The 17625-nt window shown below is 40.5% G+C and overlaps 1 protein-coding gene across 9 annotated transcripts in view; it reads left to right on the forward strand.

Moving 5' to 3' along the window:
- The window catches only part of pcif1 (phosphorylated CTD interacting factor 1), a 100353-nt gene that overhangs the window by 43195 nt on the left and 39533 nt on the right, over window positions 1–17625 (forward strand). For 8 of the 9 annotated variants that reach the window (XM_055652065.1, XM_055652067.1, XM_055652060.1 and 5 more), the window contains 4 exons: window positions 1393–1524; window positions 6662–6718; window positions 8753–9093; window positions 15641–15795. In XM_055652065.1, the coding sequence (XP_055508040.1) occupies window positions 1393–1524; window positions 6662–6718; window positions 8753–9093; window positions 15641–15795 (685 nt within the window). The remainder of the gene's footprint in view (window positions 1–1392; window positions 1525–6661; window positions 6719–8752; window positions 9094–15640; window positions 15796–17625) is intronic. The other variant, XM_055652061.1, reaches the window with a different exon arrangement.

The raw sequence follows: 17625 nt of genomic DNA on the forward strand, positions 1-17625 counted from the left end.
TCTACGGCCCCAGATATTATTTCCAATGAAGTGGTTATTCGCTTATAATTCTGTCAGTTTTGTGTATTTTATTCACTTCCTGTGATTGCTTTCCTCTGGGAGATAACATGCAGATTATGTGACTGCTTTGAAAAACACTTCCTGTGTGGTCCAGTTCCAGTTATTTATCAGTCTTCCATCTCAGTTCAACTTTGATTTGTTTGTGCTCGGCCTCCAATAGTGTTTCATTGTGTGCGATTGAGGAACGGTGTCTCATGTTTCTAACAAGCGCACCTATCATCCTTTGTGCTGCATCTGACACCAGCCACTGGAGCCGCTTGGCGGAGGGACCTTGACACCACATTTAGCTTAAATTTCTCTTGACAAAAGCAGCTGATCTGCAATCTCCTGCATTTCAGCTCTTTGGTCAATGTCTGATATTATTTTTGAATAGAGTGAAATCTCTCAAGTTAAATTGTAGGGATGTTTATTCACAAAATTTGAAGCCAGGCTGAATGAGTTATTTGGGCAGATAAATAAAAGCTTGGACAAAGAGTTTAGGATTGCCTCAATTTAGCATTGTTCAGGAGGGAATTTGCAACTTTGGAACATAGCAGTTGAAGGCACAGTTGCCAAGGGTGGGACAATTCTAATTGGCAATACAAGAAGCTTGAATTGGAGGGGGATAAGATCATACATTTTCATAATGCTGGAGATTAGATGCAGGGACTGGAATAATCTTGAAAGAATTCTGGAAAGATGAGAACTGGTCAGGAGAGATGGGGGTGCACTTGAGCTCTTCATACTTGAAGGTGACTTTGTAGGAGGTAGACGTGAATTGGTGTAACAAACCTTCCAGAAAAAAGTAAATTATATTTTCATTCCAGGCTGATCCAGAACAGTGATTGCTTTTGGATGATGGTATCAAGGGCCAATATTTTTTTATATTTTTAGTGAATTCAAGATTATCATAGTTGGAGGTGAGAATATGTGTTTTAGTTTAGTTTAGAGATACAACGCGGAAATAGGCCCTTTGGCCCAGGCAGTCCACACCGACCAGCGATGTCCGCACATTAACATTATCCTACACACACTAGGGACAATTTACACATACACCACGCCAATTAACCTATATACCTGTGCGTCTTTGAAGTGTGGGAGGTAACCGAAGATCTCAGAGAAAACCCACACGGGGAGAACGTACAAACTCTGTACAGACAGCACCCGTAGTCGGGATCGAGCCCGGCTCTCTGGCATTGCAAGCGCTTTATGGCAGCAACTCGACTGCTGCACCACTGTGCCGCCCAATGTACTGCAGATCAATGCACAGCATTACACAGCACTGTAACTTTGATTGAAGGGTGCAGTTAATATTTTGCTGCCATTTAACATTTAATTTTGTTTCTCTTGTAGTCTGATCCTCTTGGGTTAAATGCAACTGTGGAATCAGGTGACGGAGATTCAATAGCTGACAATGCACAACGGAAGAGACGACATTCTGAAGAAACCCAGCAGCAATCAACAAATAGCTTCAAAAGACCCAGAGTAAGAATTGTCAGATTTTTTTTTTAAGTTGCCTGATTTAAAAATAATCTTTCCATTAGGCAACATGTTTACGAATATCATATGCTGAAAATCTTAGGAACATAATGGAAATAAAAAGATCCTCTGATATGTCTTAATTTTTCTTCGACTATCAAAGTTCTATTTCATGCCCTTCTGTTCTCAACCTTTCCTGTTTCTTCTCAGATTCTTAATCAAGGTACCCTCATTTTTGCCTTCCATCCCTCACTGTTCATTCGATAATCAACTTCCACTATTTCCGGCACTTTCTGGTATCTCCAGCATTCTTAGTATATTGTAAATGTTGTTTCAAATGCAGTCCTAAATACACATTGAATGATGGTTATGGGGATCATCTATACTTGCTTCATAAGCATGTCCCAAGGTTTTGGTTACCTGTTATTTTAATTCTCCATCAAATTCCCACTCCCAACTGTCTGTTCTTTATCACCCGCATCATTCCAAAATAGCTCAACCTAATCTCAACAAAAAATTGGGTAATCTCTTTTTTGAGAGAGGTAGGAAGAAATGTGAATAGGAAAGTAAGTCATGAAGGGCATATTAGAAGACTACAAAGGGAAGTAGATTGAGTAAGTGAATGGGCAAAGCTTCTTCTTCCTATCGAGTCCACACACAAGATTAGAAGTTGTTCAGCCAGAGCTGAACACACTTCTCAGCATCTGCATACAATGGTATCTGTCTTGTCGCTTCTTGTGCTTCTTGTGCGTGGTGGTGGAAAGATTGGTGGAAACAGGGCCGTGACGTGAACACTCTTTCCTTGGCCCCATGGGCAAAGCTGGTAAATGGAGTCTAATGTGGGATCTAGCTGCCTTGTTGCATGATTTACAAAAGACCACTATGCTGGTAAAATAAGTAATGAGGAAAACTAACAGAATGTGTTTTATGCAAGTGGAATTGTATTTAAAAATAGAGAGGCTATACTTTAGCTATATAGCTAATTGATCAGACCATATCTTGTATATTATGTGCAGTATTGATCATCTTATTTAAGGAAGGGTATAAGTGTTGCAAGGTGGTGGGTGGAGAATATTGGTTGACTAGAAGGAACAAATCAGCGATGGTATGGATGGCAGGGAAAATTAGATGACCAAACTGAAGGTGTACAATAAAGAAACAAATTTGAGCTATGAGCATTAAACGTAAGCATCATGAATTCAGCCTGAATTAAATGTAACTGGGGCCAACACCTTATGCATGCATTCTATTGTGATTTGATGAATGCATTCTGAAAGATTAAGATCCTGGCTTTGTGGAAAAATGTTAATGAAGGAACAATAGTAGGCTGCATGAATGACATCATGGAGGTTTGACCTAGAATCTCTTAATATTTTATTCTTCTGTTTCCTCATTGGCATGCTTGTCGTGTATGGAAAACCATCTTCAGGAGGCTTTTATGGACAGGGCAACCAGGATAACAAAAATATTGAGGATGGTGAAAAGGATAACTTCTGTTGCTGCTGTGCAAATTGACCTTTTAATGTGTGAAATTATTCAGCATTAAATCATATGGATAATGGTGTTTATTCAGCATGAGTATCCAGGCAGTCACTTTCAAAATGCAGGGGAGAGTTACACTAACCAATATACTCAAAGGAGTGTTTGCCATTACATGTATCGGATTCTGACTCATTTGTTTGCTGTCATAAATTCAGCCTGAAGTCTTCCACACTTTCAGGATGTGCTTCATACTGTAATTCAAGTCTCTGGATTTCCATTAAATCAATCATTAGCTTGCACCCTATCTCACATTGTTCAATAGCAAAGAGGTTAGTGCTTAAGGGGACACCTGTTATTTAATTATCTGAGCTTGCAGCTCCTTCCATGCATCATTTGTTTCTTGCTACTGTTGGCCTGGGAATGGATATGTACCACTGCAGAAAGACACAGCTCACTGCTGAAGAGGTAGGGCAATTATTACTGTGTGAAGGTTTTATCTGCAAAATATCAGCTTTATTCGCCTGTTTAGATATTCCAGTGGAGCAGCACTGACCTTAGTTTCAATGGGCAGATTACACCATTATTTCAACAGACAGTTTGCCTACAATAAGTTAATCTTTTACATATTTTCTCTATCCCTTTCCCTTCTCTATCTTTTACTGTCCAGATGCCGCCTGGCTTAAATGTGAACAGCTTCTAACATGAAAACATAAAACCCAAAAAAGTGTTTGCATTCTACCTCCCTGTTATTTAATTATTGCTAATTATGCTAATTTATCGAATTTAGCACCCATTCCTCATCAGCCAAAGCCAGCAGATAATGATTTTAACACACTAAACCTAGCTTTATTAAGTGTCAGGTCTTTGGCAGGAAAAACATTTTTAATCAATTATTTTATTATCAGGCACGATCTTGATTGTTTGTTCTTAACTGAAACCTGGTTAGATCAAAACAACAGTGTTGCTGTTCTTATTGAATCAACTCCTCCCAACTTCAGTTTTATAAGTGAGGCTAGAGTGCATAAGAAAGGAGGAGGAGTGGCTGTTCTGTATAATGATTCCCTCCAATGCAAGCAGATATCTTATGGAAACTTTGCCTCCTTTGAATATGTGGCTGATAAGTTGAACTCTTCTTCCCGAGTTATGTTCCTAAATGTCTACAGGCCACCTAAATACTGTGCAGCCTTTTTTGACTAATTTTCTAAACTACTGTCTACAATCTGTATTGACTTTGACTGTGTAGTTATTGTTGGTGATTTTAATATTCATGTTGACAAACTCCATGACAAAGGGACTAAAGAACTGTATTGTGTCATTGATAACTATGGACTGAATCAGCATGTGATGGAGCCCACACCCAACAAAGGTCACACTCTGGACTTAGTCATGTCCAAGGGTGTTAGCATTTCTAAGGTTGTTGTGATTGATGCTGCCCTCTCTGATCGTTCCTGTGTTTTCTTTGAGAGTGCTATCTCTGTGCAGACTAATGTTCAAAGAAAAGTAATCACAAAATGGTACATAACAGAAAACACATGTGGAACATTTATTCAGGCTTTTCTCCTCCACGCCCACTCTCCCTTGGGCCTCAGTTAATGAGCTTGTCGATAATTTCAATGTGAAAATTACAAATATTATTGATGCCATTACACCCACTAAGGTGAAAGTGGTCCTGGCAAAAAGAAGTCTCCATGGAGAAACGCCACGTTGGTAAAAATTGAAAAAAGAGAGTGTCTGAAAGCTGAACGTAGGTGGCAGAAAACAAATCTCCAGGTTCACTACTACATCTATAAAGAAAGACTTTGAATCTACAACTTGGAACTGAGAAATGCAAGGCAATCCTTCTTCTCTGACATAATTGCCAAAAACAATAATAATGCACGGGCCGTGTTTACTACTGTCGATAGGCTAACAAACCCTCCTGTGTCAGTAGCCCCTGAACTGCTTTCCACAAGGGCCTGTAATGAATTTGCCTCCTCCTCCACCGATTCAGAAAATTAGGCAAGCAGTCAGTGCCTCCACATCAGGTGCAGGACATGTGTTGTCCATGTGTCCACTTATAATCAATTCAAATGCCATGACACAATTTTATGTTATTAACCATAAAACCTTGGAGGACATTATACAACATTTGAAATCCTCCTCCTGCTGCCTCGATATTCTACCAACAGGCCTTTTCAAAGCTGTATCAAACTGTATGACCTCAGACCTTCTACAGATTGTAAACACGTCCCTTCTCTCAGGTGTCTTCCCACAGGCCCTGAAAACTGCTGTTATCAAGCCTCTCTTAAAAAAGAAGAACTTAGACACTTCACTACTGAACAATTACAGACCAATATCAAACCTCCCATTTCTCAGTAAAATCATTGAAAAAGCTGTTTTTAAGCAGCTGAACAATTTCATGTTAATGAACAGCTGATTTGATGTCTTCCAGTCAGGAATTAGACCACACCACAGCACCGAGACGGCTCTTGTTAAGGTCTTCAATGACATTCACTTAAACACAGACAATGGCGAAATTTCAGTCTTAGTATTACTAGATCTCAGTGTTGCATTCGACACAGTCGATCACAACATATTACTAGACCGTCTGGAAAACTGGGTGGGACTTTCGGGCACAGCATTAAAATGGTTTGAATCCTACTTGAAGGACAGGACTACTTTGTGTCTATAGGTAATTACACATCTGAGCGTGCAAAAATTACATGTGGAGTTCCCCAGGGCTCCATTCTGGGGCCTCTTCTGTTTAACATCTACATGCTTCCACTGGCTCAGATCATGAAAAGTATCAAAATATGTTACCATAGTTATGCAGACGACACACAAATCTACATAACAATATCACCAGGAGACTATAGTCCAATACAAGCACTGAGTAGATGCATTGAGCAAATCAACAATTGGATGAACCAGAATGTTCTCCAATTAAACAAAGAAAAAACTGAAATCATTGTTTTTGGAGCCAAGGAAGAACGATTAAAAGTTAGCACCCAGCTTCAAATGGTAATGCTAAAAACAACAAACCAAGCCAGAAACTTAGTAGTAGTCATGGACTCAGACCTGAACTTCAACAGCCACATAAAAACAGTCACAAAGTCAGCCTACTATCACCTAAAGAATATATCAAGGATTAAAGGACTTATGTCTCAGCAGGATTTGGAAAAACTTGTCCATGCATTTATCTTCAGCAGGCTCGACTACTGTAACAGTGTCTTTACAGGTCTCCCTAAAAAGTCGACAGACAGCTGCAGTTAATTCAGAACGCTGCGGCTCGAGTCTTCACTAAGACCAAAAAAGTATATCACATTACTCTAGTTCTGAGGTCTGTACACTGACTTCCTGTCTGTCAAATAATTGATTTCAAAATACTACTGTTGGTTTACAAAGCACTGAATGGTTTATGGGGCTTTCTCACGGGGCGACTTGACGCAAGATGTAACCAGAGTGAAGTGGTCGTGGTCTAGCACGATATCACACGATATAACGGGGGGTAGATAAAGAGTTCCCACGGGTACTCGGCGTTTCTGTTATTTGTGCGAGTGACTTGTCCGTCTCCCGAGCTTTCCCGTTAAATCTTGAATGAACATTGTGAACTGTGAAGTGTAGTTAAATCATCACGTGGCACAAATGATGTAACTTTTTTTTCACACACTATAAATACTAGGTACATGGAGAAGTGGTGCAACCGAGGAGGAAATGGTCCCACTGCAGCGTTTCAAAGGTAACTCGGGTACATACAGTGGGAAAGAGCAAAGAGGCCATCTCTGCGCTTACTACAATTCACAATTGGGGAGTGTGCCGTGGCAGGACAGCTCTATTGATGGGTAGCCGACCACAGGAACACTACTGCATGTTAGCAGACATGCATAGAAAATAAGCTGATAATAATGTCCCGTTGTAATCCTGCTTACTTCTCTTTGTTTCACTTTAAAGTGTTGTCCTCTGAAAAGTGCTTCCTATAAGATGGTCGTCCGCAAAACCTGCCATTTAGCACATTGCATTGTCCCTTTTATTGCCTGAGTTTAGGCTTGTTGCGGAGGTTAATGAATAGAATCTGTTTAAAAAAATCTAGCGTGCCTCATTTGTTGATTTTCATGTTTGCGAAGCCCTTTTTTAGACAAATGTTGTTTGGTGTGATGCACCTTCTCTCAATATGTGCAAGAAGTCGTCTTTTTATATTGTCAAATAGGAATAAAGACTTTGTCTCACATTGACCGTGATGATTGTCTTATTTTATTATCTACTGAGAGGTGAAACTTTCAAACGTTTAAATAGCTCAGCAATTGAGGGACCTGAACACTCAAAAATGAAAAAGAATTAAAATGTGATTATATCACCTCCCTTCAACTATTTTGTGTTTCAGCATGAGAGGGATTATAACATTAGAGACATTCATCTTGTAGTGATTTGTTAATGAAGAATTGCAGACATCAAAAAATATATTTATTTAACAATGAGGTAAACAAGCACTGACAATCAAACTGCTGAGTTAAAAGCTTTATCACACTTCAGGCGTTCGCAGGAGTTCCCACGGTAAACGCAAGAGTTATTACGAATATCGCACTGGCCAATACGTCCATATAATGTTTCAATGTTCAACCACAAGTGTACAAGTCCCTCTTGGAGAAATTCAAGCTTGCTTGAATTTTCTCCCGAGTCAACAAGTTACACGAGTACCTGCCGTTAGCGCCACGGTGGTCCACGGTGGTCCAGGAATGCCGTACGGTTATTGTACGAGGTTCCCACGATGTTCAACTCTGGTTACCTCTTGCGTCAAGTCGCCCCGTGAGAAAGCCCCATCAGGGCCAAAATACATTTCTGATCTTCTGCTTAGCTACGAACCACCCAGACCTCTCAGATCGTCTGGGACAGGTCTGCTCTGTGTCCCCAGAGTCAGAACTAAACATGGAGAGGCAGCATTTAGTTTTTGTGCGCCACATATCTGGAACAAACTCCCAGAAAACTGCAGGTCTGCTGCAACTCTCAGCTCTTTTAAATCTAGGCTGAAGACTTTTCTGTTTGCCGCTGCTTTTCAGTAAACAATACAATTTATTAATTACCTATACTGCACTGTAACTTCTATTCCTGGTTTTATTCTATTTTTAATATTTTATTTGATTGCTTTTAATTTTGTAATTATTTTATCTGAATAATCTAATAATCGTTTTACATCTAAATGTAATTTTATATGTGTTTCTTTCAAATGCTTTAAATGTTTTATGTAAAGCACTTTGAATTACCTTGTTGTTGAAAGGTGCTATACAAATAAACTTGCCTTGCCTTGTCTCCCTGTGTCACAAGGCCTATTTTGTCTATATCCCTATCTCTCTGTCTCTCTCTCTCTCTCTGTCCATCTGTTTGTCTGACTGTCTGTCTAATTAATTTTGAAACAGAAATTATCAACACAAATATAGAAAGGTAAAATAACAGGAGATTTGAGGTATTTTCCAGTTGAGGCATGAGGACTGTTTGCAGCTAGAAGGCATTTGGTTTTAGTGAATTTGTTTGACAAGCCTTTTTATAGACTTTTTGGCAGCACTTGAGTTGGGGTAAAATTAGTAAAGACATTTAAGTTGCTGCCAATTTGACACTTGTTGGGGAGCAATTTCACCCTTGCTTCCAACAAAAGAAAACAGTGGTTGCGTAACTTTAGATGAACTTGCATTGTGTCCATATTTCCCTTCAGTTTTAACGTTGGTTGATTTCGTAACTAACATTGTTGAATATGCTTTTGTTCTCATTACTCTTCTTACAGACAGATGCCTCCTTAACTCCGACAACTCCTATTTCTCCCATTGTTTCTGGTGCTCCAAGCACACCTATATCCCGAACAAGTGGATCCAAATCATCTGATGAAAAACCCCAACCTGCGCCTTCATCATTGGTGCCACCGGCATCAGCACCGGCATCAGCACCGGCACCGGCACCGGCACCAGCACCGGCAGCGGCACCAGCACCAGCACCGGCAGCAGCAGCTACATCGGCAGCGACATCGGCAGCGACATCAGCAGCGACATCAGCACCGTCATCGTCCTCGTCCTCATCCTCATCCTCGTCATCAGCTGTTCATACACCTGCATCTGTCCGTCCAACAGCGTAAGTAGACAGCAAGCAAGGTGGAATCTCTGGAAGTATTAAAGCTATTAATGCACAGAACTATACTCGATGGTACTGTTACGTAATCCGTTAGTATTGGTATTTAAATCCTATCCAGTTGGTATTGATACATAGATCTAAGCAGGAGAAATATTCATACTCAAATACAAGCATAGGAGTATTGCACTCAAAGTTAGATGGTATCAGCACTCAAATCCAAATCCAAGCTTTTTATAAACCTGTTGAAGCTGGAGACTAAACAACATAATGCCGAAGGGACTGTGAGTTTTTTTTTTGTCAAAGCGTTTAATGTCTTGTTCAAGATTCCAGCATCTATAGTTCCTTTGTCTCCATTTTACTACTAGGCTGTGGGCTGAGGAGCGTTTTTAGAAACATAGAAATTAGGTGCAGGAGTAGGCCATTCGGCCCTTCGAGCCTGCACCGCCATTCAATATGATCATGGCTGATCATCCAACTCAGTATCCCGTACCTGCCTTCTCTTCATACCCCCTGATCCCCTTAGCCACAAGGGCCACATCTAACTCCCTCTTAAATATAGCCAATGAACTGGCCTCAACTACCCTCTGCGGCAGAGAGTTCCAGAGATTCACCACTCTCTGCGTGAAAACACTCTCTGTTTAGTTTTGTGGCCCAACTAACAGAACTACCTGAATTTTTTAACATATTGTGTAAAAATATTATGTAAATCATACCTGAAACTCATCAAGAACAAAACCTGCACATTTTTAAGAAATATGCGAAAAACCTCAAATTTTCTGAGTAGTAATTGCCCAATCAATGCACGTTTGACATTGAGGTCAGACGCAAATTGGCCAATCCCGCGCTTTGTTTTATGGTCGCTAGGCAGCGAGGACGCTGGGATCATGGCTGCCTCCTCATGACATCAATAGCAATAACAAGGTTTCCAAGGATAAAGATAATGCTAACCTTGCTGATAATTTAGTTTTTCATTTGATTTATCTTTATAATGTTATAATGTGTACTGGTAAATAAAAATGATACATAACAAATGTAGAGCTAGGATTAGGGTCAGTCTGTTTGTTAGTCTGTCTGTCAGTCAATCTGTCGGTCGGGCCGTCGGTGGTGAGGGTTAGGCATTTTCCTGCCTTAGCCTTCCCCCAGCCTGACCCTGCCCCAGTCCCACTATGGCCGTGATCCCCCACTCTGCACACTAGCAGTCAGTGGGGTTCAGTAAACGGGGGAACCCATAAGAACTGCCCTGACCTATTAATTAGGCTGGTTCAGGAGGACATCTGCGGCAGTTCATTAAAAAAAACCTCACAATTATATTTATTATATTATTTTTATAGAATACAATTATACATAATTATATATGATTACAGTCATATTCACAAGTCGTATACAGATGGTATAATAATATATAGTTTAAATAGACTGCAACACGGAAATAGGTGTTTATGGGCATTGGATACTAGATGGCGCTTACTTTTCCGATCTCATTTTCTAATTAGTTTAATTAATTAATGTGCAACTTTTGGCACTGACGAGTTATGACTTCCTTCTCAATTATATTTAATCTAAATCTGGGCAAAATTCCATGTAGTTCCGAGACGTGGGTCACGAAAATGGATTACTAGATACATTTTTGATCCTCGGCCCACAGCCTATACTGGATTAACTCAGTGGTTCAGGCAGCACCTGTGGAGGGAAATGAAAGATGATGTTTCGGGCCGGGACCATTCCTTAGACTGAAAGAGTAGGGGGAAGAAAGGTAGAACAGAGGTGTGGGGGTGGGGCAAAGCCTGGTAAGTGATAGGTGGATAATGGTGGGGGGGGGGATTGATTGGCAGATAGGTGGTCTAGAGGTGAAAAGGAGACAAAAGGGTGTTGGATAAGTAACGGAAAGGAGGAATTAAATGTAAAGCCGGAGGGAGGAAAATGGGTGGAAGGAGACAAAGAGGAGGAGAAAGAGACAGATAAAAGGGAAACATGGGACTCAGGGATGGGATATGGGCATGTGGAAGAGGCGAAAGGAGCGGGGTGACTAGGGTGGTGGAACATGGTGGGAGAAATGCTTACGTAATGGGGTGGGGGCTGGGTAAATAGAAAGTTTGGGGTATTACTTGGAGCATTCAATGCTCATATAATTATAAGATGCCCAAGGGGAATATCTGGTGCTGTTCTTCCAATTTGTACGTGGCCTTTGGCAATGGAGGAGGCCAAGGACAAAAGGGTCAGAATGGGAAGGGAGATATAATGGTTAGCAACTGGGAGCTCCAACTGACCGTGGCAGATTTGCTGTTCTGCAAAGATATTGGGTGGAAGTAGTCATATCATAAAACTACCAGCAAACAATTCATTCACATTGGTGCTTTAGTGAAGCCTGAACTTTATTCAAGTTATCAGGAATCTGTATCCAAGATTGGTAATCTCCAAAGGGTGCAGTCTGAGACAAGTCAACAAATAATGCAAGTCAGGGGTATTATACCTGTAATCAAAAAGCAAAAAGATTACAAATGCTGGAAACCTGGAAATGGAAAATGCTGCTGACTCTTAGCTGATTTGCCATCCTATATGGAAAGGGAAGTGATTCAGGTTGATAGATTTACATCAGAACACTCAAAATGGGAAACCAAACATTATATAGATTGAAGCGAGGGCGAGGGAATAAATGGGTTGATCATGGATGCCAAGACTGTCTAGGTGACATAAAAACTAGAAGCCATGTAAGGCAGAATAATGAATACTTGTTAATCACTGACGATCTGTCTAGAGAAGTGCAAGTAGAGAGAAATCAATGAGGGCAGGGGAGAAAAAAAAGAAAATACAGGAATTGTGAACTGCAGAACCGAGAAATTGCTGGAAATCTGATATGTGCTGATTGCTTTAAAATTAATTATATAGATGAAATGCACAGTGATGAATATCTGTGACCATCAAATATCTGCCATCTCAAGAGGTTATGGGTTTGGGAGGCGCTGCTGGAATAATATGGATAAGTATTTGCAGTGCGCTGTGGAGTGAGGCTGTTCTGATTAATATGTTTTTCAAAAAATAATTCATGAAAGTCATCATTGATTAAAGTGATTACATTTCTAAACTCTCTCCTCTCTAAAGCTAGTACTAGAATAGGAAACATAGAAACATAGAAATTAGGTGTAGGAGTAGGCCATTCGGCCCTTCGAGCCTGCACCGCCATTCAATATGATCATGGCTGATCATCCAACTCAGTATCCCGTACCTGCCTTCTCTCCATACCCTCTGATCCCTTTAGCCACAAGGGCCACATCTAACTCCCTCTTAAATATAGCCAATGAACTGGCCTCAACTACCATCTGTGGCAGAGAGTTCCAGAGATTCACCACTCTCTGTGTGAAAAAAGTTTTTCTCATCTCGGTTTTAAAGGATTTCCCCCTTATCCTTAAGCTGTGACCCCTTGTCCTGGACTTCCCCAACATCTGGAACAATCTTCCTGCATCTAGCCTGTCCAACCCCTTAAGAATTTTGTAAGTTTCTATAAGATCCCCTCTCAATCTCCTAAATTCTAGAGAGTATAAACCAAGTCTATCCAGTCTTTCTTCATAAGACAGTCCTGACATCCCAGGAATCAGTCTGGTGAACCTTCTCTGCACTCCCTCTATGGCAATAATGTTCTTCCTCAGATTTGGAGACCAAAACTGTACGCAATACTCCAGTAGAACCTCCCTGCCCCTATACTCAAATCCTTTTGCTATGAAAGCTAACATACCATTCGCTTTCTTCACTGCCTGCTGCACCTGCATGCCTACTTTCAATGACTGGTGTACCATGACACCCAGGTCTCGCTGCATCTCCCCTTTTCCTAATCGGCCACCATTTAGATAACAGTCTGCTTTCCTGTTTTTGCCACCAAAATGGATAACCTCACATTTATCCACATTATACTGCATCTGCCAAACATTAGCCCACTCACCCAGCATATCCAAGTCACCTTGCAGTCTCCTAGCATCCTCCTCACAGCTAACACTGCCCCCCAGGAAGATACGAGAATTCCTTGTTTTGTAAAAAAAAATGGTGACTTTGCAGCCAGTTTATCCTGAAAAGCTAAGCAAAAATGTAAACATAATTAGTAAAATGCATTCAGAAAATTTTGAACAGCAAGATGTCGGATAACTATTGATTTTCAAGGCAAGAAGTCGGACGTTTAGCGGAACTTTCTTGTGAAGAAACACAATAGGAATTTTGTGAAGTGCAAATGTTGCGAAACAGCTTTCAAATATGAGCCATTCCTGTCATCATTCAAATATCATCTGGAACACAAACATGTCGTTAAAGTTGACCCAATGTCCAAACAAATCAGTTGGCATTCCAACCGGCATAATTCCGGGAACAATTCTTCCGCATTTCAAGCAGAAATCAACAGAAACCCCTGAGTTTGCTATTGTACGTTTGCAACTTAGGCCAAAAGTGTTGACATAAAAAATGGCTGACCATCCAAAGTACGAGAGAAGGAATTTGTGATATGATCTTGAAGTTTGGAACAAAAATCCAGGAAGAAATGGAGCAGGAATTGAAGGAAATACTGGAATCTGGGGACCGCTTTTCACTCAATTTAGGCGCATGGTCCTCAAAGAGAAATCAGCGTGACATGCGTCTCAATGGTTGAATGCCTGCTGAAAAAGGACGAAACTGATCAATGTATTATGACTCAGCCTGGAAGTCTTCACTTGCATTCCCACCAACAAATGATCTTGTCAAAATTGCAAGAGACATTTACATGTGGCTGTTCTCAAAGTTGAATTATATGATGACAATGGTGAAGAAGATAATAATCAAGTTGAGACCACTGTGCAGCAAAGTAAATCAAAAGAGCTTGATGCGTTTCTCTTCAGAAAGAATGCCAAGAATCTGGCGCCAATAGGGTTATTTTCAAACATGCTAGCCATTTTGAAGATATTGAGGTGAGAAATGGTAGTCCTGGAAAGCATGTTGAAACACCCACGCACACTTGAAAAGGTGTACAGAGCACTCATGACAATTCCTCTTAGCTTAGTTGAGTCGGAAAGATGTTTGAGTGCTGCTGACTGCTTTGTCACAAAGTTGCGCACAAGATGAGTGATGAAACCGTTGATATCATGTTTTTTGACTTCTTACCTCATGACAGTGTAAAGTAGGTTTACATTTGAAAAATAAAGTTAAATTGCCAAGAATTAATGAGTTTCAATTTCAATTAATCAGTTAATCAGAAAGCAACCCTACTTTGGAGACAGTAAACGCTGCAGCTATTATGTACTGGTGAATGAAATATATATTCTGGGTGATAGATGGGGTGCCAGTCAAAGGGGCTGCTTTGTCCTGGATGGCTTTGTGTTTTGACACGTCCGTCATCTCTGCAAACGAGGAGTATTCCATCACACTCCTAACATACTTTGGAAAGGTCTTGAGGAGTCAGGAGGTGAATCATTCATTGCAGCCCCAGCTTTGGACGTGTGCTTTTAAGGCCCAGCAGAGCACATGGGGTGGAATGAGTCGAATTTGTGGTCAGTCAGGTTGAGCCTGATAGTATATCCAGACAGCTTCTACTACCATCTGCGCATATCCCCTCCCCTTAACCACCTTCTACCACTTGCACACATCTCCATGTAGAATTGTACAGAACATCAAGCAAGCACAGCAGACACAAGTTGGGCTGAAGGGCCTGTTTCTGTGCTCTATAAGTCCATTATAATGAAAGACAAAAGGAAATTACATAAATTTGGTTTCTGCTCATTGAACTGGTTTTTGCTCAAGAATGTGTTCAAAACTGCAGGGGACCAATAACCTCCTTAATACAGTAGCGTACCGCCCCCCCCCCCCCCCCCCCCCCCGCCGGATAAATGGTATGGATGCTGTTCTCTGGTCCAAAGGCCGATGGGACGACAGATGGCACAATGGGCTAAGTGTTCGGCTGGCGACCGGAAGGTAGCCGGTTCGAATCCCGCTTGGAGTGCATACTGTCGTTGTGTCCTTGGGGCAAGACACTTCACCCACCTTTGCCTGTGTGTAAATGTAATGTAATTATGTGAAGCACTTTGGGTCAATGCAAGTTGACTAAAAATGTGCTATATAAATAAGATTATTATTATTATTATTATTAAAGGCCAGGAAATACAGAGTGCATCAATTGTGCGAGGAACGCTTTAAATTTCACAACTGCCCTGAATAGACTGGTAAGAAAGGTGCTTGCCTGTGAGTGAGCGATAACATTGCTAAAGTAGAAAATGCCGAAATAGAAAAACACGGACCAAATTCACCTGCCACAACTGTCATCATTTTGCATAGTGAATAGAACCATTCTGCACGCGTTCTGTGAAGTAGTCAATGTGTGCTGGTGTGGATCACGAGTGAAAGCAGCTGGATCAAATTCCCTGAACTGCACAAATCGTTGAGATTGCATTGGTTTTTAGTTGCAATGTGTTGGAAAAGACGGCATTGTACAATTCAGCTTCTAGGCAATAGAGTTCATTTTATGAATTATACTGCTATTTAAGAGGCAGCTCATTATATAAATGTATTGTGAATCACTGGTTACAATTCTGTGTTGCAGTGTTTACTGGGACCTTGATATTCCAACAAATGCAGTAATTAAGGAGCGTGCTCCATTTGAGCTACTTCCGCCACACCCGGATGTAGAAATGCTACGATCACAATTGACAATAAAACTGAGACAACACTATCAAGAGCTGTGTCAACAGAGAGAAGGTAATCCCTATATCTGGTAAGGATGCAGAAGTGTTCTCTTGCTGCTCCTCTTCATATGCCCCCCAAAAATGTGATATCTTAATGAGATAAAAACACTTCAGGCTGTGGATTGTTTTCCAGTGCAGGTTGGTTAATTTACCTTCCTTTCAACTTACCACTCAAACATATGAATTAGGAGCAAGAGGTTGTCACTTGGCATTAAATCCTGCTTCACCATATTATGAGTTTGTGATTGACTTCATTGTTGCTCTACCCAGCATTGTTGCCTACCTGAAGTTACCTATCATTGCTTTTCGTACCTGCGTCTGCCTTAAAAATATTCAAAGACTGTTCTTTGAGGAGGAGAATTCCAAAGAATCTTGACCCTGTGTGAGGAGAAATGTCATCTCTGTCTTCAAAAGTGACTCTTTATCTTAAAACAGATTTTCTGTTCTAAGTTCCACTTAAACTTAAGTTCCAGATTTTCTCACAAGAGGAAAGATTTTCCAAAAGTCGATCCTATCAAGACCCCTATGAATTGTGATTCAATAAAATACCTTTTCACTGTACCAAACTTTAGTGGACCGAACCCAATAAAGGATTAAGGGCCTTTGATAGCCAGTGATTTTTTGGAACCCAAACAGTCTTTGAAGTCCCTCAGGTATCTTTGCATCATCTGAATAAAAAATAGTACTCGAGACAATATTATTCCATGAAACCGATTAACAGTTCATTTATCTCTATTATGTGTTGATACTAGCTAAACCACAATTGACTTTCTCAATACTGCAACAAATGCAATATTTCAGAACTGGTTGTTCAGACCACTGTCCTGACAGTATGAAAGGTGCAATATAAATGCAGGTCCCCTCTTTTCACTAACAGGGTTCTTATAGGATAGCGTAAGGGAAGACTGCAGGATTTGGCTGAATTTTTTTTTTTGGGATCATATTGTTTCTCAAGAAGGTTCTGACTGTTGCTAGAAATCAGACGCGATTTGGACCATGTCTTATGTGTCAGCCAAGACAGTGAATTTTGATTTGGGAAAAATTGTAGTCAAACTGTGAAGCCCATTAGTTTTCAAACATAACAACCATTATAGATTTTTCCAACAGCAGATTGGATGGCAGTTGGGGAAAAAGCATAAACCTAGCCTCTAAGTTGAAGCTGGTTAAAATGTGTTGCTGGCAATCACACTGAAATCAATCAGCTCGCCACTGATAAAATCTGGCAGATATTTTCCTGTACCAAATTACTTTCAAAGCACATGTACTCCTCTGAATTTCAATTGTTTCATTGCCTACAGTGCCCTCCATAATGTTTAGGACAAAAACCCATCATGTATTTATTTGCCACTGTACTCCACAATTTGAGATTTGTAATAGGAAAAATCACATGTGGTTTAAGTGCACATTGTCAGATTTTATTAAAGGTCATTTTTATACATTTTGGTTTCATCATGTAGAAATTACAGCTGTGTTTATATATAGTCTCCTTATTTCAGAACACCATAATGTTTGGACCCCATGGCTTCACAGGCGTTTGTAATTGCTCAGGTGTGCTTAATGCAGGTATAAGAGAGCTCTGAGCACTTATTCTTTCCTCCAGTCTTTCCATCACCTTTGGACACTTTTATTGCTGTTTATCAACATGAGGACCAAAGTTGTGCCAATGAAAGTAAAATAAGTCATTATGAGACTGAGAAACAAGAATAAAACTGTTAGAGACATCAGCCAAACCTTAGGCTTACCAAAATAACTGTTTGGAACATCATGAAGAAGAAAGAGAGCACTGGTGAGCTTACTAATCGCAAAGGGACTGGCAGTCCAAGGAAGACCTCCACAGCTGATG

The sequence above is a fragment of the Leucoraja erinacea genome, chromosome 21 (genome assembly GCF_028641065.1).
Source record: "Leucoraja erinacea ecotype New England chromosome 21, Leri_hhj_1, whole genome shotgun sequence".
NCBI classification, from domain to species: Eukaryota; Metazoa; Chordata; class Chondrichthyes; order Rajiformes; family Rajidae; genus Leucoraja; species Leucoraja erinaceus.